This window comes from Oryx dammah, unplaced genomic scaffold (assembly GCF_014754425.2).
Source record: "Oryx dammah isolate SB20612 unplaced genomic scaffold, SCBI_Odam_1.1 HiC_scaffold_27, whole genome shotgun sequence".
Taxonomy (NCBI): Eukaryota; Metazoa; Chordata; class Mammalia; order Artiodactyla; family Bovidae; genus Oryx; species Oryx dammah.
Window position 1 is genome coordinate 134,193,581 of NW_024070211.1, and position 22,633 is coordinate 134,216,213.

At 40.3% G+C, this 22,633-nt stretch overlaps 1 protein-coding gene across 3 annotated transcripts in view; it reads right to left on the bottom strand.

The window, feature by feature from the left end:
- Positions 1-455: 455 nt before the first annotated feature.
- Positions 456-22,633, bottom strand: part of PLEKHB2 (pleckstrin homology domain containing B2) — a 49,675-nt gene continuing 27,497 nt past the window's right edge. For 2 of the 3 annotated variants that reach the window (XM_040227881.1, XM_040227883.1), the window contains 3 exons: positions 22,041-22,130; positions 8,565-8,673; positions 456-3,251 (listed from right to left, as the gene is read on the bottom strand). In XM_040227881.1, coding sequence (XP_040083815.1) covers positions 3,115-3,251; positions 8,565-8,673; positions 22,041-22,130 — 336 coding nt within the window. In that variant the 3' untranslated portion in view covers positions 456-3,114. The remainder of the gene's footprint in view (positions 3,252-8,564; positions 8,674-22,040; positions 22,131-22,633) is intronic. The other variant, XM_040227882.1, reaches the window with a different exon arrangement.

Consider the following 22,633-nt stretch of genomic DNA (forward strand, 5'->3'; position numbering starts at 1 on the left):
ATTTTAAATAATTTTTTAAAACAAAACAACAAAAACACGAAGTCGTACCCAAAGATATCTGAAAAGTTATTGAACCCACACTGCCAAGTTGAGGAACACACTGTCAAGTTGAGGAAGATAACTGTGCTCTCAAGAAAAGAATTTTAACTTCTGAGCCTCAATTTCATTCAGTGTAGCCCAGATAAATACCTCCTTTACAGAGTTAAGACAGGAATTTAATGAGGTATTGTTTTCCAATGTGACAATACATTCCCTAGCACTTAGGGAAAGCTCAATAAATGGCATTCTTATTGCCTGTGATGCAGCAGAAAATGGTGTTACTACAAAATAATTTTTAAAAAACTAGATCGGTGTTTGCCAGAGGAGATAGTGGGGAATGGGAGAAATGCCTGAAATTTTTTATCTTTATAGTTTAAATAAACTGAATTTAAAAAAAACAATAGAAGTCAGTGAAATATGCTTTAAGGTTAACAATCATTTAATGTATTAACATTTTCACTTATAAACATACAATTTGCATATACAGGGAAAAACTGGTTCAGAGGACACAACTGAATACTGGAGACAGGCAAGCAATCAGAAGAGAAAAGAAAAGATCAACCCGAGGGGAAAAAAATGGAACTGCATTCCATGCCGGTGTCTATAAACTTGGGAGGAGAGAAAGATCGCACAGAATCACAATTAATGTAGAAAACAAACGTGGGTCATTCTGTATCAATGGCAGGAACTTTTCCCACGATCCAGATCTTGCATCCCGGTCCAGCCCACTTCATGAATGTTGATCTGAAACACAGTCGATCATCTCTCCCTTCTCTTTAAATCTAACCCTGAATTTTAACTCAAGAAATTAAACGCACAGAGCTAAGAAACAAGCAGACTGGCATGTGTGCAATAACAGCAGCCAACTATTTAAAAGTGCACGTGGAAATAAAGTGCTGACTAAACATTTTACTTCAGTTAAAGTGAACAAGTTCCTTCCAACTCACCTAGCTTCTTGATTTAGGACTACCTAAGCGAGGTGACCAAAAGATTGGCATCTATGAGAACTGGAGCCAGGGAAATGAAGCAGCTCAGCCCATCATTATGCTGAGCACGCATTTCCTCCCAGGATCAAGTCACTAGGGACAGTGAACTTCCAGACTCAACTACAGTTGCCCAGCGTGGCTTGCTTGGCGAGGGACAGGGACTGGAGATGGGGAAGCACATGCATGTCGGGACTTCAGTCCACAGCTCCCCCCACTCTGTCAGGGGGTGGAACACAGGGAGACCATCTGCTTCAAGGGCATTTCAGCGACATAACTCAGAATCTGTGGTTCCAGTAATTCCTAATTCAAAATTAACACTCCAGTGCAACATTAAAAACTGAGTTTAGTATTTTGCTTGTAAAGGATACAGCTTGAATAATGATTACCATCTGAACAAAGCTATTCTTATTACATATGATGTAAAATAAGTAACATTTTAACCATCAAAACCAGTGTTGTCACACATCACATGTGGCAACTTTCCACCACACGACACATCCAAAGAGATGACAGCCAAGTATACTTCTTTTCAGCTGGAAGCAGACTCTCCAGTGTCAACAGGTACAGTAGAACTGGCTGGGAAACAGACCTGTGGTCACCACAACGTTCATTTGGCATCTAGTCTCCATACAGAGATAGATCTATTTAAGTCTGCCTTAGAGGTGGAGTGGACTGATAAGTGAAACAAAAGACTGAGTCTGTAACTGGCCACATAAAATAAAAACAGAATTTGTGCTACCAGGAGTGTATTTTAGGAAACATGGCCACATGGAGTATACGGGCAGAGACCTTCAATATGCCTTTATAAATGTACATTTTTTAAAACATGAGGGACAGAAAACTGGAATAACTTAAGTTTTAAAACTTCCTAGCTAAAGAAATAAGAAAATTACAGAAATGCAGGACCCTTGGTTTTTCAGAGCTTCACATATAAGTTGGGGCTCAAAATTAAATGGCTCAAGCTTCTCTGTGACACTAAAGTCAGAAATAAAAGCAAGGCTGGTGTCCTGGTCAGGTGGAGAGGTATCTTGAGCAGGTCATTCATGTCTCTGGGCCGAAATTCCCATCTATAACCTGAGTTTCCCCCACCATGCAGCACAGGCTCAGGGGCAGCAACAGTGCCCAGTCCTACACAGGACAGGAGATGGGCTCATCAGCAGCCTTCAGAAGGACATGAACACGTCCTCCATGCAGCCCAATCCCCTGGAACAGGGGCACTGCAACTGTTGCTCTCACTTCACTCTCCTCCCCACTCTCTTAATAAGACTTTCTCAACAAGTAGAAAAATAAGCTCTAAGTAGGCTGAAGTGGCAATAAAAATGCCCAAAGCAAACACTAAAACCATGATGCCTCTGAAAAAAATAAACCTACCTCCACACACCTTTTTGTAGCTGTTGTGCCTTCTTCAAGTTTTAAATGATAAAGCCCTAAAATGTTGACACTCAAGTCTACTCCTAATTTGGGATGCTTTCCAAGTATCACTACCAAAAACAAACAAATAAGAATAAAATGAAAAAGCATCGTTTTCAAGGGGGGACACTGCCATCCCATCCATCGTCCTGAGCAGTCAGCTTTGCTGGAGCCCCAGAGGCTGTGGGATATCACACCGCTGCCTAAGGAAGGTTCCAGCCTATAACTCCTGAAGTAACATGCAGCCAGTTCTGGTCTGAGGTTTCAAAGTCCAACATTAAACCAAAAAAACTGCAGTTTTTCTCGCCACGGTCATTCACTCACTCATACATCACCATGTTACCAGCAAAACACTAAAATAAATTATCCCTTAAGTAAGACCTAACTCTAAAAAGAAAATGGCCTTTCAAAACAGGTGTGTTCAAATAAAGCATTGAGAGAGTTTTATAAGGAAACCCCTCAAATGAGCCAGTGCTACCACAGAGTCCACATTTTAGCTAAACAGCAGTCCAAAGCTTTCTCTGCAGTACTTCCAAGTACTTATAAGCATTCTGTCACTACTTTCAAAAGAACTATTAAACCTATTACTAAAAACATTTATAACAAACAGAAATGCCCTGCAAATCATATTGTTGCACACGGGGTATCAGAAGCTATGCACACCGAGGGTCCACGGACTCTAGAAGACCCAGAACAGAGACCCCAGGGCCATGCCTGTGGCTGCTCCGGCCAGCATGCCCAGTGCCAGGTCGCTGTCGTTGTCTCGGTACCGCTCACGAATGATGACTTGGTTGGCAGGCTGCTGTCCATAAAGCCCTGGAAAAGAAGGGAAGAACAGACTCCTGAGGAGCAGTTTGTGAAGGTCAACACTCACTCAAAATGACAGCTCACTTGCCTGGGACCCTTCCTGAGGTTTCTCCAAGCACAGCACTCTTCCTACAGACTCGTCTCCCTTGGAGAGCTGGGCGTGGGGGGTGACTTTGGTGAGTGCTCCCAGCTCTCCTTCACCACAGGTGAAGGGGACTCGGCTTGGCCGAGTGAGGGGGACACCCCATATCTAAGATGGAACTAAGAGAAAATCAAGATGCTCAGTTTCCCAAGGTCCACAGTCCCGGACACTACAGAGAGCAGAATCCTAATGAAGCTGCAAACCCCAGCCTACAATGTCCGCTTCAGTCCCCCCAGTGTTCATCAGGATGGCAGGCAGACCAGGAACACAGGAGACACACAGAGCCTAGAAACTGTGGGAGCACCAAGGATCCCCATCCAGAAGTTAAACAGCTTCTTAGTATTCATGGAAACGATATTTAAATTAAATTAAACCTTAAATCTGCTAACATAATCTGCTCATTTTTAACATTATGCCTTTATGGAGAAAAATATTTGTCAGAGGGAAAACATCTAAAAAACAAACTTTAAACAAATTTAAACTTAGTTGCACAATTAAAAGTTCTCAATTGGAAATGTTTTCTTCTATATTTCACAATATGTTGTCCAAAAGCTAGTTAGCTTTAAAATTGTTCCCACAGGACTTCCCTGGTGGTGCAGTGGATAAGAATCCACCTGCCAATGCAGGGGACAAAGGTTCGATTCCCAGACCAGGAGGATTCCACATACTGCAAAGCAACTAAGCCTGTCTGCCACCACTACTGAGCCCACATTCCAGAGCCCACAAGCCACAACTACTGAGCCCACAGGCTCTAAAGCCTGTGCTCTACAACAAGAGAAGAGCCCCCAGTCTCTGCAACTAGAAAAAGCCCACATGCAACCATGAAGACCCAGCACAACTGGAGATAAACTTCCTCACATACAGTACTAACTTTCCTCCTTGATCCATTATTCTCAGTTCAACCCTAGGAAAGTGAGAAATTGATCCAATAGTGATATGTCCATAAAGAATGAAGATACTAAATGATAAGTGCTTACCAGTCTAAGCACATACAGTATTACAAGCATATATATGTACAGACTCACTCAATCCTCACAACAATCCTAGGAGTTGAGCTTACTGTTATCCCTATTCTATAAACAAGCAGAGAGAGAGGTACATGGGGCCTGAGCGCACTGAGTGCATGCCAACCCAGGCACTCTGGCTACAGTGTGCACTCAGACACCAATGCCCCTAATATGATGAAGGAAAGAGGCATCAAAGCCACAGAGTAGGAAAATGGGACCATTATAAACCCAGAGGCTTATCAAGGTCAAGCAATAACATTAGAAGCAAAGATTTTTTTAAATGTAATATTTAAACTACATAACTGGTGAACTGTAGCATTCAGAATCACAGCCTTGAAATTTTAAAAATTTCAACTAGGCAACTCCAATTAGTAACATGTAATACAGCAGGACCCTATAGCTGACCTAATTTAAAGACCCCTGGAAAATCTAAATCTGCATTCCAGCTTTAGCTCCACAGAAGGACCCCCTCACTCCATGACCAGGAGCCAACTTCTCCTGCAGCTCATCTCTGTTCCTACCAAAAGCTAAGTCTTTACCAAAGTCAGCTGGGGAACATTTCCAGACTGTACTCATTTTAATTATCTAATTTAATCTTTACATAAATGATCCAAACATGAATAGAAAAGAAGATGCTGTTAGATATTTTAAGAACAACTAAGTCAGATACTTTTCAGCTTCCCTGGTGGCTCATATGGTAAAGAATCCGCCTGCAATGCAGGAGACCTTGGTTCGATTCCTGGGTTGGGAAGATCCTGGAAAGACTAAACAAAGGCAGATAACTTTTACAAATTACTATCAAACCAAGAAATTGCGAATTACAAAATGTAGAGGTGTTCTCTCAGACTTGGCCCTGGAAACTGCAGAGCAATTACGTCTCATGAGTACCATCTCGACAAGACAGAAACAGAGGACTCCAACCAAAGGAGCCAATTCAAACCAAAGACCTGAAGCTCACATCAAAAGACAACTGAACAAATGTCTACTAGTGTGGGAAAATTAAAACAGAATACTTACAGTGTGTACACAGCACTTTTTAAATTGGTTTACTGACCACCAGTTCCAGTAATATTAAAGAGAAGGCCTTTAACCTTCTCTGCACAACAAGGGCCTCTATGGGCACTGCAAGGCAGTGCGTCATGAAGCTGGCAAAGCACCAGAGTCCTAGAAAGGCCGACTGAAGAGCTCCTGTCTGGTTACCAGCATGATGCTGCTGTGGGACGGCCACAACTGAGCAGCACTTTCACAGCAAGCACACTTACAGTGTGTACACAGCACTTTTTAAATTGGCTGGTAGGCATTTGGCTGTCATGATGCAAATGCCAAATGCCTACCAACTGCACTCAGCCTTCAGCAGCAAGTTATCTGAGGTTGCACTGAGAATGCTGTCTCGTTTTTCATGATGAAAGTCAAAGGCAGGGATGGAATCCTATACATAAAAATTCCCTTCACAAGCACAAAACTTCTGCTCTTCTACAGAGTAAGAAACAGCTAGGATTATCCCAATCTATGGCCTAGGGGCTGAATAAAAGTCTGGCTCTCATCAGACAAATAGGCTAGGACTTAAAAACTGAACACAAACCCCAAAATAAATGGGAAAAAATAATTCATACAAGAAAAGAATTAATTTGTAAACAATTAATTATACAATCTTTATCTTTGCCAGTAATTAGAAATGTAAACTAAGGCAACCTTGTTGCATGTTAAGACCTAATGAGGTTATCAAAACTTTCAGAGCACAACAAAAACAGCAGGTAATCTTGATGCAACTGCAGAGAAACCAGCATATCAGTAACTCCTGCTGCTGCTGCTGCTGCTAAGTCACTTCAGTCGTGTCCAACTCTGTGCGACCCCATAGACGGCAGCCCACCGGGCTCCCCCGTCCCTGGGATTCTCCAGGCAAGAACACTGGAGCAGGTTGCCATTTCCTTCTCCAATGCATGAAAGTGAAAAGTGAAAGTGAAGTCGCTCAGTCATGTCCGACTCTTAGCGAGCCCATGGACTGCAGCCTACCAGACTCCTCCGTCCATGGGATTTTCCAGGCAAGAGTACTGGAGTGGGGTGCCACTGCCTTCTCTGCAGTAACTCCTAGGGGCATTATAAACTGGTGAACTACTCTGAGAAATAACTTAGTAAATGCACAGCATCAAGAATTACTGTAATACTGTCAGATGAAATAAAGTATAAACTTCCCTCAAAACAATCCAGAGCTGGGGGAAAAAGGTACAGATGAAACAAGATGCTGTAACTGTTAAAGTCGGTAACAGGTAAATTTAACAGCTCATTTACTGTCCTTACAGTAAACTTTTATAATTTTAAAATGTATCAAAAACAAAATGTTTATGCCCTTTGACATATTAACATACAGAAATCAAAAATGTATTCTAAGACATACTTAACAGGACTAAAAAACAAACTGATTAGAAACAGTCAAAGCAATATCTATGACGGAAAAACTTAAAAGAAAAAGTAAACAGTCAATAAGTACTAGAAGATTTAATATTACTGCATATGATAGGATGTAACCATTAGAAATACTAATGAAGATTATGTAGCACTCGACAAAATATATAAAATTTTTAAATGAGAATGAAATGTAAAAAAGTAATGTTAATGCCATTAACAAAATAAAACATAATAAAGCAAACACGCTCCAAAAAAGTAATGTAAGATAACAAAGATGAAACTATTATTTTACAAGAAGAAAATAATTAAACAAAAATAGCTGTGCTAGGATCAGAGGATAGACAAATAGCTCATTTTTTAGTATCATTATTTCACTGGTTTTCAACTTGACACGAAAATAAAGAAAAATCAAGCAAGGCAAAACTCTTCAGAGTCTACGCTACCTTAGTGATCAGCATCAGATTTCCAAAACAGGTAACTGGAGAAACTCTCCTCTATTAGGTGCTAACGCACCATTAACCACCACTAACTGTGAGTCTGGGGAAATCCAGACTCTGCGGCAACCTCACTGGCTTCTTTGCGGCATTAATACCAGTGACCACTCACTCTTCTGGTAACACTGTCCTTCCACTGCTTCTGCGATAAGGCACTGTGCTAGACTGCTGATCTCTCAGCAACCTGTGGGCTCCCGTTCCAATCCATGCATCAATTCGCTCTGATGTGTGTCGCTCTGACATGCCATACTCACTGAGAACGGCCCCCTGACTTCACCTGCTCACTGGGGTCAGGGTACGGCCTCACTCTGCAGGCCATCAGCCACACAATTCAGGTCACCACTGCCCTGGCTGTAGGCTCCAGCACCATTCCCCGCATATTCCTGACCTCCACCCTACAGAAATCCCCCTGCCCAGGCTGCACCCAGGACCTGACGCTATCTCAGTTCAGTTCAGACACTCAGTCGTGTCTGACTCTTTGAGACCCCATGGACTGCAGCAGCCAGGCTTCCCTGTCCATCACCAACACCCAGAGCTTGCTCAAACTCATGTCCATCAAATCGGTGACGCCATCCAACCATCTCATCCTCTGTCATCCCCTTCTCCTCCTGCCTTGAATCTTTCCCAGCATCAGGGTCTTTTCCAATGAGTCATTTCTTCACATCAGGTGGCTAAAGTATTAGAGTTTCAGCTTCAGTATCAGTCTTTCCAATGAATATTCAGGACTGATTTCCTTTGACACTATCTACACAGGTCAATCGCTCACACCTAACACTTAGTTTCAGGTGAGATGAAAATGAAAGGAGTAAATATAAGCCTTCCCCAGAGTAAATGTAAGACTTTCTATGCCTCTACTTCATCTTCAAAATGAAGCATCACCTCCGTAGTGAAAAATTTTTTTTTTTAGTGAAAATTTTTGAAAGCTATAACCAGAAGGAAAAAAAACAGGAGAAAGATTACCTCTTATTCCTTAAAATGGGACTCTTAGATTATTTCTTAATGTAAATGTATTTCAGTAAGTACAAATTCTCATCTTGGGAATGAATCTGAATACAACAGTGAAGTTTTAAAAATCAAGCCTACTTTAACTTTGTAAAGTAGTGTGAAAATACATAATGCTTTCTTTTTTTTAAATAGCACAGTGACTCGTCATCTATAACCAGAAAAATTACAATTCACTTACCCCTAAACTGAGAAATAAAAATTCCTCAGGCTTCACTGATCTACACACTAAATGACAAGAAACTAGGAATGAAAGGCTGGCATGAGTTACCTGCATACGGGTACTGATAGGGTACAGCATAAGCCTGTCCGTTCGCAGCATAGACAACTTGAGTTCCTGGTGGGTATGCACCACTGTATGGACCATAGCCATATGCCTGCTGAAAAAGATATAAGCCCATTAGAAATACAATTTTAAAATTCAACATCCATTTATGATAAAAACTCTCAACCAAATGGTTATAAAGAAAACATACCTCAACATAAGAAAAGCTACATATGACAGGCCCATAGCTAGCATCAACACTCAACTGATGATGAAAAGCTAAACAATTTCTCTATGATCAGGAACAAGACAATGATGCCTACTGTACCCATTTTTTTTCAACATACTATCAGAAGACCAAGTCAGAGCCATTTAGACAAGAAAAGGAAATAAAAGGCATCCAAACTACAAAGGAAAAAGTACTGAGTTAGCCAAAAAGGGGGCTGGGGCTTTTCTGTAAGATGGTATGGAAAAAAACCAAATGAAAATTTTGTCACTATTTGCTGATGACAGAATAGTATATACAGAAAACCCTAAAGACTCTACAAAAAAAACTAAGAATAAATGAATTCAGTAAAGTTCCAGGATACAAAATTAATACACAGAAATCTGTTGAATTTCAATACACTAGGAACAAACTTTCAGAAAGAGAAATTAAGAAAATCATACTATGTACAATTGCATCAAAACAATAAATTATGATCTTCCCAACCCAGAGAGCAAATCAGGGTCTCCTGCACTGCAGGCAGATTCTTTACCATCTAACACACCACGGAAGCCCATGAGAAACATACTACTATATATAAAATAGATAATCAACAAGGACATACTGCACAGCACTGGGAACTCTACCCAAAACTCTGTAATAACCTATAAGGGAAAAGAACCTGAAAAATAATAGACATACATATATGTACAGATGAATCAGTTTGTTGTACACTTGAAACTAATACAATATTGTAAACCAAGTATGTTGTTGTTCAGTCGCTCAGCCATGTCCAACTCTCCCATCGCATGGACTGCAGCACGCCAGGCTTCCCTGTCCTATCTCCTGGAGTTTGCTCAGATTCGTGCCCACTGAGTCAGTGATGCAGTCCAATCAGCTCATCCTCTGATGCCTCCTTCTCCTGCCCTCAATCTTTCCCAGCATCAGTGTTTTCCAATGAGTCAGCTCTTCTCATCAGGTGGCCAAAGTATTGGAACTTCAGCTTCTGTCCTTCCAATGAATATTCAGGGTTAATTTCTTTTAGGATTGACTGGTTTGATCTCCTTACTGTGCAAGACACTCTCAAGAGTCTTCTCCAACATCACAGTGCAAAAGCATCCATTCTTCAGCATTCAGCCATCTTTGTGGTCCAACTCTCACACCCTACGTAACTACTTGAAAAACCATAGCTTTGACTATACAGACCTTTGTCTGTAAAGTGATGTCTCTGCTTTTTAATACACGGTCTAGGTTTGTCATAGCTTTTCTTCCAAGGAGCAAGTGTCTTTTGTGGCTGCTGTCACCATCCACAGTGATTTTGGAGCCCAAGAATATAAAATCTGTAACTGTTTCCACTTTTTCCCCTTCTGCTTCCCATAAAGTGATGGGACCAAATGCCATGATCTTAGTTTTTTGAATGTTGAGTTTTAAGCCAGCTTTTCACTCTCCTCTTTCACAAAGAGGCTCTTTAGTTCCTCTTTGCTTTCTGCCATTAGAGTAGTATTATCTGCATATCTGAGACTGTTGATACTTCTCACAGCAATCTTAATTCCAGCTTGGGATTCATCCAGCCTACATTTTGCATGATATACTGTGCAAATAAGTTAAATAAGCAGGGTGACAATATACAGCCTTGACGTACTCCTTTTGCCAACTCTGAACCAATCTGTTCCATGTCTGGTTCTAACTTCCTTCTTAAGCTACTTACAGGTTTCTCAGGAGACAGGTAAAGTGGTCTGGTATTCCCATCTCTTTAAGAATTTACCACAGTTTGTTGTGATCCACACAGTCAAAGGCTTTAGCATAGTCAATGAAGCAAAAGTACATGTTTTTCTGGAATTCCCTTGCTTTTCCTATGATCCAACAGATGTTGGCAATTTGATCTCTGGTACCTGCCTCTTCAAAACCCAACTCGTTTATCTGGAAGTTCTTGGTTCATGTACTCCTAAAGCCTAGATCGAAGAATTTTGAGCATAACCTTGCTAGCATGTGAAATGAGCGCAACTGTATAGTAGTCTGAACGTTCTTTAGTGTTGCCTTTCTTTGGGACTGGAATAAAAACACCTTTTCCAGTCCTGTGGCCACTGCTGAGTTTTCCCAATTTGCTGACATATTGTGTGCAGCACTTTAACAGCATCATCTTTTAGGATATGAAATAGCTCAGCTGGAATTCCATCACCTCCACTAGCTTTGTTTGTAGTAATTAATTCTTCCTAAGACCCACTTGACTTTACACTCCAGGATGTCTGGCTCTAGGTGAATGACCACACCATTGTGGTTATCTGGGTCATTAAAATCTTATTTGTATAGTTCTGTATATTCTTACCACTCTCTTAATTTCTTCTGCTTCTGTGAGGTCCCTGCTGTTTCTGTCCTTTATTGTGCCCATCTCTGGGCACAATAAAGATACCATGAAACTGGTATCTTCCAATTTTCTTGAAGAAATCTCTAGTCTTTACCATTCTGTTGTTTTCCTCTATTTCTCTGCACTGTTTACTTTAAAAGGCCTTTTTAATCTCTCCTTGCTGTTCTCTGAATTCTACATTCAATTGGGAATATCTTTCCCTTTGTCATTTGCCTTTTGCTTGTCTTCGTTCTCAGCTGTTTATAAGGCATCCTCAGACAACCACTTTGCCTTCTTGCATTTCTTCTTCTTTGGGATGGTTTTGGTGACCACCTCCTATTCAATGTTACAAACCTCCATCCACAGTTCTTCAGACACCCTGTTTACCAGATCTAATCCCTTGAATCTATTCATCACCTCCACTGTATAATCATAAGGGCTTTGATTTAGATAATACTTGAATGGTCTAGTGATTTTCCCTACTTTCGTCAATTTAAGTCTGAATTCTTCAGTAAGGAACTCAATCTGAGCCACAGTCAGTTCCAGGTCTTGTTTTTGCTGACTGTAAGAACTTCTCCATCTTTGGCTGCAAAGAACGTGATCGATATAATTTCAGTGTTAACCATCTGGTGATGTCCACATGTAGAGTTGTCTCTTGTGTTGTGGAAGAGGGTGTTTGCTATGACTAGTGCATTCTCTTGGCAAAACTCAACCTCTGTCCTGCTTCTTTTTGTACTCCAAGCTAAACTTGTCTGTAACAGGTATCTCTTGACTTCCAACTTTTGCATCCCAATCCTCTAAGATGAAAAGAACATTTTTATGGTGTCAGTTCTAGAAGGTCTTGTAGGTCTTCATAAAACCGGTCAACTTCAGCTTCTTTGGCTTTAGTGGCTGGGGCACAGATTGGATTTACTGTGATGTTGAATGGTTTGCTTGGAAACAGATGAAGATCATTCTGTCATTTTTGAGATTGCAACCAAGTATTTCACTCTAAACTCTTTTGTTTACTGTAAGGGCTAGTCCATTTCTTCTAAGGGATTCTTGACCACAGTAGTAGATACAATGGTCATCTGAATTAAATTCACCCATTCCCATCCATTTTGGTTCACTGATTCCTAAAATACCGATGTTCACTCTTGGCATCTCCTTCTTGACCATGTCCAACTTACCTTGATTCATGGACCTAACATTCCAGGTTCCTATTCAATATTGCTCTTTACAGCACTGGACTTTATTTTCACCACCAGACACATCCACAGCTGAGCCTCATTTCCTCTTTGGCCAAGCTACTTCATTCTTTCGGGACCTATTTCTCCACTCTTCCCCAGCATCATATTGGATAACTACTGACCTGGGAGGCTCATCTTCTGGTGTCATATCTTTTTGCCTTTTCATTCTGTTCATGGGGTTCTCAAGGCAAGAATACTTCAGGGATTTGCCATTCTCTTCTCCAGTACATCACATTTTATCAGAACTCACTACCATGACCCATCTATCCATCACAGTATGGCTCACAACTTCACCAAGTTACACAAGGCTGTGATCCCTGTGATCATTTTGGTTTGCTTTCTGTGACTGCGGTTTTCATTCTAAAGGTGGTGGGATTGTAGTCAAGTATATGCTAATATAAGTACACTTGATATCTAAGTGTATCAAGTATACCCTAATATAAAATGAAAATTATAAAACAAAACGAAAAAGCCATAAAATGGCTAGGATAAATTTAATCAAGGAGGTGAAGGGCCTATACACTGAAAACTATATGACAGTGATAAAAGCTATTGAAAATACAAATAAATGAAAATATATTCCAAGCTAATGGACTGGAAGAATAATTAAAATGTACCTACTATCCAAAATAATCTATAGATTCAATGCAATTCCTATCAAATTTCCAATGGCATTTTTTGTAGAAATAGAATAATTCTGTAATTTGTATGGAACTACAAAAGACCCAACATAGCCAAAGAAAGAAGAATAAAGCTGAAGGTATCATGCTCCCAGATTTCAAACTAAACTACAAAGTAATCACAACAGTATGGTATTGGCATAAAAACAGACACAGAATCAATGAAACAGGAGAGCCCAGATACAAACCCACATATATATGGTAAATTCAGTCAGTTCAGTCACTCAGTCGTGTCCGACTCTTTGTGACCCCATGAACCGCAGCACACCAGGCCTCCCTGTCCATCACCATCTCCCGGAGTTCACCCAGACTCACGTCCATCGAGTCAGTGATGCCATCCAACCATCTCATCCTTGGCTGTCCCCTTCTCCTCCTGCCCCCAATCCCTCCCAGCATCACAGTCTTTTCCAATGAGTCAACTCTTCGCATGAGGTGGCCAAAGTACTGGAGTTTCAGCTTTAGCATCATTCCTTCCAAAGAAATCCCAGGGTTGATCTCCTTCAGAATGGACTGGTTGGATGTCCTTGCAGTCCAAGGGACTCTCAAGAGTCTTCTCCAACACCGCAGTTCAAAAGCATCAATTCTTCGGTCCTCAGCCTTCTTCTCAGTCCAACTCTGACATCCATACATGACTAATGGAAAAACCATAGCCTTGACTAGATGGACCTTAGTCAGCAAAGTAATGTCTCTGCTTTTGAATATGCTATCTAGGTTGATCATAGCTTTCCTTCCAAGAAGTAAGCGTCTTTTAATTTCCTGGCTGTGGTCACCATCTGCAGTGATTTTGGAGCCCCCCAAAATAAAGTCTGACACTGTTTCCACTGTTTCCCCATCTATTTGCCATGAAGTGATGGGACCGGATGCCATGATCTTTGTTTTCTGAATGTTGAGCTTTAAGCCAACTTTTTCACTCTCCTCTTTCACTTTCATCAAGAGGCTTTTTAGTTAACTTACCACAAAGGAGCCAAGAATAATCAAAACAATGGGGAAAGGAGAGTCTCTTCAATAAATGGTGCTGAGAAAGTTAAGATAGTCATATGCAAAAGAATGAAATTTGACCATACATGGTATCTTATCACAAAGAATCGGACACGACTGAGCGACTTCACCTCACCTCACCTCTGGTATCTTATACCATACACAAAAATTGACTCAAAGTGGATTAAATATGTAAGATCTGAAACCCTAAAACTCCTAGGAAAAAGTCATACGTGAGAAGCTCAGCAGTGGTTACAGTGATGATTTTTTTGGATCTGATTCCAAAATCAAAGGCAACAAAAGCAAAAAAACATGTGAGACTACATCAAACTAAAAAGCTCCTGAACAAGAAAGGAAATCATCAACAAAATGCAAAGGCAAGCTATCAAATGGGAGAAAATATTCACAAATCATGTTATCTGATAAGAAGTTAATATCTAAAGTATCAACATATAAGGAACTCATACAACTCAAAGGCAAAAAACAATCTGATTAAAAAACAGACCAAAGAACTAAATAGACATCTTCCCAAAGAAGAAATACAGATGGCCAACAAGCACATGAAAACGATACTCAACGTCACTAATCATCAGGGAAATGCAAATCAAAACCACAATGAGTATCACTTCACACTTGTTAGAATGACTGTTATTAAAAAGACAAAAAATAACAACTGCTGACAAGGATGTGAAGAAAAGGGAACCCTCATACACAATTATGATAAGATTTTATCTTATCTGGTGCCTCCTGAATCTAAAACAATAATAGAAGGGAGTTTCTCTAAAAATTAAGAACAGAATTACCAGGTGATCCAGCAATTCCACTTCTGAGTAATTATTCAAAGGAAACAAAAACTAACACAAAAAGGTATCTGTTCACTGCGGCATTATTTACAATAGCTAAGATATGGAGACAATGTAAAGTGTCCAACAGTTAACAAACATATAAAGAAAATGTGATCCAAATATCCAATGGAATATTATTCTACCATTAAAAAAGGACATCTTGCCTTTTTTGCCCGCATGGACAGACTCTGAGTTTTTGAAAGAAGTCAAAGACAAATACCATACGAGCTCATCTGTATGTGGAATCTATCTTTAAAACAAAAAAAAAGTTCAGAGATAGAGAACAGACTAGTAGTTGCCAAAGAGAAGGGGGAACCAGAGAGGTGGGGTTGCAGGCTGGGCAGGGGATGAAAAAATTGGTTAAGGGAATCAAAACGTACAAACTTCCAGTCATAAAATCAATAAGCCGTGGGGATATAATGCACACCACGGTGGTTATAGTTTACACTACTAGATTGCATATTTGAAAGTTGCTAAGAGAGTAGATCTTAAAAGTTCTCAGCGTTTAAGAAACAATTTTTTATATACGGTGACAGATATTAAACAGACCTACTGCAGTGATTATTCTGCAATATTATTTTGCAATAATACCAATACAGATTATGCTATACACTAGAAACTAACATAATGTTGCATGCCAAATATACCTCAATATTTTTAAACACAATTTGAAACCACTGGCAATGTATTAAAATTGGTTCTCCAAGTTCCAGTCTATAAAGTATGGTAGTCTATTAAAAAAGTAAAGAATATGAGACAGTATGCTTATATACTTTAAAGTTCTAAAAATACAAACCCATAACTGAAATCTACTTTCAAGCTATAAAATAAAGAAAGCAGAAAAATACAACAAAAAAGAGAACCGGACTTGCCAGTGATTCCAATTTCAATTCAGCTCTACCATTAACCTGACCTTCAGTAAGTCATCTATCTAACTACTGTAGGCCTTATTTGGTTCATCTCAAAAATGATCAGTTTGAACTAAGTGATAAATGAGATTCATCCAACGTCAGTTTTGTCTTGGTAAAACCAAGCTAGTAGCAAAACCCTTCCCACAAAACCCTCCCCAGTCCAATTTCCAGAAGTTCCTGTGTGGAGAATATAAAAGACTGAGGCTATTGAGGAGTCTGAAGACAGAGGCCTGGACAGGTAACTGGCAGTTTTCCAACAGGACATGCCTATGAAAGAACACAGCCAGAAATGAGCAATGGACTGCTTCCATTGACCAAGTAAAGGACTGGAAAGCATGGAGATAAAAGGCCTGGCCTCCCTTACCGGCTCACAGCTGGTGGGAAGGTAGATGTGTTTACAGACAATTACAATTACTGTTACTATGTGGCAAAGGCGACTGCACAGGGAGCAGCTGCAGCCTGGCAAACACACAGGTAGATCCGAATCTGTTATCTTACAAAAGCAGGAAATAAGATTTATGCTTTTGCAGGATAAAATAGATGCAGATGTTTTCCCTATTCTTCCTGCTACATACAACTGAAAACCCTGGACATTACACATACAACAAACGTTAAGGAGACTCTGAAAGGTGGAGAGAAGGCGGTCAACTGTCTGCAGACTTCATGACCCTAAGGACATGCAGTGAGTCCCCTGAATTTTCTTTTTGCCTCCTACATCCTAGACTGGATAAAGCAGAAGTGGCAACACAGAAATGCCAGTATGTATGTGCAGACCTTTCTTTGTCTGCCTCAAAGAAAGCCTGCTGTCTCTACCCAAAGAACATGGGAAGGAAAAGGGTAATCTAGCAAGAGAGACCATTTTTAGGCAATAACTGCTCCAAGTGAGCCAAACAACACAAAAACAGCTGCGGCTGTTACTTCCACCAGCAAAGTCAAGTCTGGAGAAAGGCTCTCACCCACCCCATCCTGAAGAGTGTCAGAGAAGGTCAAGTGGGAAGCCAGAAATATCATCCCTGTCGGACAGAAACACGGCAGGCCCAGTCCCATGCCAGTGTCAGTGGAGACCATGCAGGGAGCCAGAACTTCCATCTCTGCCCAGCGGAAAGAAGGTGCCCCTTCCCATCCTGCTGGGGTAGGATCAACAGAGACCAAGTGAAGAACAAGTACGTTTACAACCTCTTACCAGTAACTATGGTTATGTAGTTATAGAGAGGCTTATGGGAAACAGCAGAAAAAGTCCCTCCAACTCCCAGGCAGGCTGGTGTCAGCAGAGACCTGGAGAAGGGCCTAAATTCCCAGGCCTGCAAGCAGTGACAAGGAGCCACAGTCAATTGGGACAGAGTGGAAGACCTGGACTTCCACCCCTTACATGGAAGAAACAAAGCAATCCTCACCCACCAGAGAAGCATTAGAAGGAACTCTGCTAAAATGCAGGACTTGAATAGATTCAGTCTTATAATATTTAAAATTTCCAGGTTTTGATAAAAAATAATTTGTCATACCAAGAACCAGGAAGATCTCACACTGAAGTGAGAAAAGACAAAAGAGACCAACATCAAGATAACAAAGATGTTGAAATTACCTAGGAAGGACTTTAAAGCAGCTACCATTAAGAAATTACAGACAGGTCGTAATGACCTTGGCTTTCCGGGTGACACAGCTGTAAAGAATCTGCCCACCATTGCAGGAGATGCATGCCGGTTCAATCTCTGGGTCAGGAAGACCCACCAGAATAGAAAATAGCAACCCACTCTAATATTCTTGCCTGGAAAACTCCATGGACAGAGAAGCCTGGCAGGCTATCATCCATGGGGTCACAAAGAGTCAGACATGACTGAGAGACTGAGCAAGCGTGCACCATTAAAATATTTCAATAAGTAAGAACACATTTGAGATACACTTAAAACAAAAACAGGGTCTTCACAAAACCAGAAAAATCTCTGTAAAAGCTATATAAAGATATATATCAAGAATAACCAAATAAAAATTATAGAAATAAAAAAATAATATACTGTTCAATGAAAAGACTCAACAGCAAATAGAGATGATGAATAATCAATGAACATGAATATAAAGAGTAGAAATTACCCAGTTAGAACAGAGATAAAACAGATTAAAGAAAAAAAATGATCAAAAACTTTTAAACATGTGGGACATCTAACATCTGTGTCATTAGTTTTAGAAGAGAAAGAGGGTGGGGCTAAAAAACATTCCAGAAATAATAGCTTAAAATTTCCCAAATTTAGCAAGAAACATAAACCTGTGTGAAACTGAATGAACACCAAATAAGACTAACCCCAAATGTACACTTCACAGGCAAACCTCTGAAAACCAAAGACAGAGAGAGCAGCCAGAAACTATGTACTGCCTTAAGGGGGAAGAAAATTCGAATGATAGCAAATGTGTCGTCAGAAATCAGGAGGGCCAAAGGAAAAAACACATTTCCCCAGTGCTGAAAGAAATGTTGACTCAATTCTATACTAGTGAAAACATTCTTCAGAGAAAAAGATGAAATTGAGACATTCTCAAATGAAGGAAAATGGAGAATTTGTTGCTAGCAGATCTGTCCTAAGAAAATGACAAGAGGAAGTTCACTAAACAGTAAATAATAAAAAAAGAAATCTGGAAACATTAGGAGGTAAGAAAGTATGGTCACACCAGAATACATGTAAATATAATAAAAACGACATATTGATTTTTCTAAGTTTGACAGCCATATTTTTTTATACGCCATCTGATTCTCAATACATGTAAAAGAAATACTTAAAACAATGATACCATGAAACGAGAGAGAAAAATGGAATTTAGAGGCAGTGGTTTGGGCTTCCCTGGTGGCTCAGCGGTAAAGAATCCGTCTGCCAGTGCAGGAGAGACAGGCTCAGCACCTGATCTGGGAAGGTCCCACACGCCACAGAGCAACTAAGCCCATGCACTGCAATCCTGAGCCTGTGCTCTAGAGCGCCGGAGCCTCAATCCCTGAGCCCGCGTGCCGCAGCTCAAGAGGCTCCCACACCCTGGAGCTGCTGCTCCGCAACAACAGAAGCCACTGCAATGAGAAGCCTGTGCATCAGAACTACAGAGCAGCCCCCACTTGCCGCAACTAGAGAAAAGCCCCTGGGCAGCAACGAAGACCCAGCACAGCCAAAGATAAGTACATACACACAATCACAGAGGCAATGGTTTGACACTTCACTGCACTTGATAAAATGCAATCATTCGACTGAAAAACATGTATATATGTATAATAACTAGAACAACCACTAAAATATTAATAGCAATACAAAGAGATACTCAAAACATCACAGGTAAGTCAAAATGTAATTCTCAAACATGTTCTATGGGAATTCCCTGGTGATACAGTGGCTAGGACTCCATGCTTTGATTGCTAAGGGCCCAGGTTACATCCCTGGTCCAGGAAATAAGGTCCCACAAGCCGTGTGTGGTACAGCCCAAAAAAATAAAAATAAGTAAAATAAAATAAGACATGTTCCAATAACCCACAAAAGGCTCTTAAGACAAAGAACAGAGACATGAAAAATAGAGCCAAAAACACAAACAATAAAACAGCATGCTTAATGTATCAAAATCACATTATATGCAAATGATCTACAGGAAAGGATGACTGATGTGTTTTGATACAAACTTGAAACAAGTATTATACAAGCTTTGAGATCCAATTCATCATATAATGACTAGAGACAATAATATTATATTGTAATTATGTAAAGTAATAAATGTGGCCACACTGGCACTCATTTACCCTATATAAAGGTCTCAAAGTAACATGGCACATCTTAAACTTACACAATAAAAATGAAGATGTCCTAAATATACCAACTACAAGTTAGAAATTTGTCAGATGAGGGGGTGAGGGCAAGACCCAACTACATGTTGCCTACAAGAAACTACATGCCGTCTATAAGAAACTCGCTTCAATGTAATATGTACATTGAAAGAAAAAAGACTAAGCGCATGCGCGACCACCACTGAGTTGTAAAGAATCTGCCTGCAATGCAGGAGACATGGGAGGCCCGGGTCTGATCCCTGGGTCAGGAAGATCCCCTGGAGAAGGAAACGGCCATCCACTCCAGTAGTCTTGCCTGGGAATTCTCATGGACAGAGGAGCCTGGGGGGTACCATCCACGGCTGCAGAAGAGTCGGACACGACTGAGCACAGAAGCACAAGCTTTACTTGCGTGCCCGCTATGTGTGTGTGCATGCTGGAGCCTGGGAGCTGGCACCGCTGAGCCCACGCACTCCGACTACTGAAGCCAGCGTGCCCTAGAGCCCAGGCTCCACCACAAGAGAAGCCACCACAGTGAGAAGCCCACGCACTGCAGCTGGAGAGCAGCCTTCACCTGCCACAGAGAAGAGCCCACCCACAGCAGTGAAGGCCCAGCACCGCCAAAAGTAAATGTAAACAAGTAAACAAACACATGAATTTAAAAAGTTAACTGCTATTGGAAATGACTCGTACGTAAACGCCAGGACTATGAACTACCAGAAGGTAACACAGGAGAAAACCTTGGGAAGCGTGGTCTCGGTGAAGTGTTAAATGTGGCAACAAAGCACGATCCATACAAGCAAAGACCAATAGATTAGACTGTATTTAAAACTGTGAAAGGCACTGTCAAGAGGATAAAAAGATACGTTACAGATCACATATCTGACAAAGGATTATTCCTATCTCAAACATATATATAAGAACTCTCAAAACTCAACAATAAAAAAATAATTAAAACAATTAGAAAATGAGCAAAAGACAAGAAAATACAGCTTACTTGAACAGCATACACAGATGGCAAATAAGCACAAAAAGATGTTCAGCATCACAGACTACTACAGAAATGCAATTAAGACCACAATGAAATATCACTACACATCTATTGAACAGTTAAAATAAAAAACAGTGACAATACCAAAAGCTGGTGGGATACAGAGAAAATGAATCTTTCACACACTACTGATGGAAAAGTGAAATGGTAGAAAAATTCTGAAAAGTAGTTTGCCGGTTTTTTAAAAAACTAATCATATACTTTAATATAGTCAACTTAGCCACTGCATTTTTGGGCATTTATTCCAGAGAAATAAAACTTTACGTCTGCACAACAACCTGTACATGACGGTTCATAGTAGGTTTACTGGTAACAGCCAAAATCTAGTAACAACCAAAATGTCCCCCAACAGGTAAATGTCTCTCAATACAAAATGTGGTACACCCATATCATGGCACACCACTCAGCAATAAAAAGGAAAAGACCACTGACACATGCAACAATTTGAGTGTTGCAGTTTAACAATGCAACAAGGGCACTGTGCTGAGTAAAGAAAACATCAGACTCACAGGCTACAGGATTCTGTTCACACACACTGTGGAAATGACACAATTATATAGATGGCCAACAAACCAGTGACTGACAGCAGTTAAGGAAGGGGAAGGAGGGTATGACTAGAAGAGGGTGTAGTAGGAAGAGGATGTTGTAACAGTTTTACATCTTGACTGAGGTAGTAGATATACATATCTACATGCATGATAAAATGACAGAACCAGATATAAACACTACACCAACTTCAAACATCTGGTTTTGATTTTATTCACCATGTAACAGCTAGGGAACAGGGTAAATAGTACAGGAGATTTTTCCATATTATCTTTGCAACTTCTTGTAAGTCTATAATTATTTCCAAATTAAAAGTGAAAAAAAAAAAAAGCAGAAGTGCCTCCCGCGACAGAGGCTTCCATATGCAGCACTGAACCCCGGCCCTCTAATTAGGGCACACCCAGACCCACTCTGGTGTTCTTGCCTGGAGAATCCCAGGGACGAGGGAGCCTGGTGGGCTGCCGTCTACGGGGTCACACAGAGTCAGACATGACTGAAGTCACTTAGCAGCAGCAGCAGAAGGGTTTGGCATGTGACTTTAAGGTTCTGGTTTTGTTTCTTCAAATTAAAAAAGGATTTTTTCTGATTATAAAGAGTATCCAAGTAAAAAAATAAAGTATAAACTTAAATCATCAGAATCATATTATTAATACCATGATTCATTTTTGGGTCTATCTTGAAAATATGAACATGAAGATTATATAAAGCAGTTGCTTTATAAAAGCAAAAGATAATACATAATCTGTTTAAGATAGAAAAAAGTTTAAAGAAGGAAAGGGTTTCAAGTACATTTCTAATTTCTCTAATACTGTTTCGCTCAAAGTTTTCTTTTCGTTTTAAAAGCATGGTAGCACAGAGACCCCAAGTTTCCCTCAGTTGGATTCTGTAAAGTGAATATCTGCTCCCTACCTCAGGGGTCGGTGCAGCATATGCTGTGTAAGGAGGTGGGGAGGAAGCCACAGCTGTCTCATCATACATGACTTCTGAGCCAACATAAGCCTTGAGAGGAGAGAAATTGTGGGGAAAAAAAAAAAAATTAAAGGCCAAGAAGTTTAATCTTTGAAGGGGAAATATAACAACTCTGAGAAGCAATGACTAGCAAGATGACCTTCTCCTTGCCCCCACCCTGCATTTAGTGTCCTGTGAATTAAAGAGGAGTTGGTCCTCCTCAGTCACCAGTAGGGGGTAAAAGAGTTCTCACTGCCCAAGAAAGCCACAGAGCCTCCAGTGTTAACCCAGGCCCTTTAAAAGATGTTATACCACTCTCAACAAGACTTTTGTTCACAAATAAAAATCCTACAGTCTAAAATGTAGCAGGCAGGGATATGTCCTGCACTCACAATCTGGTTTCTACATTAAAAACTTTTTCAATCTTTCATTAAATTACCCCTCAGTGGAAAACAAAAATATATGCGCTCCTTTAAAAAAAATCCACATAGAGAATCACCTTGGCTCTTGTCCCTAACTATATGAATCATCAATACTAAATAACTTCATTCGAG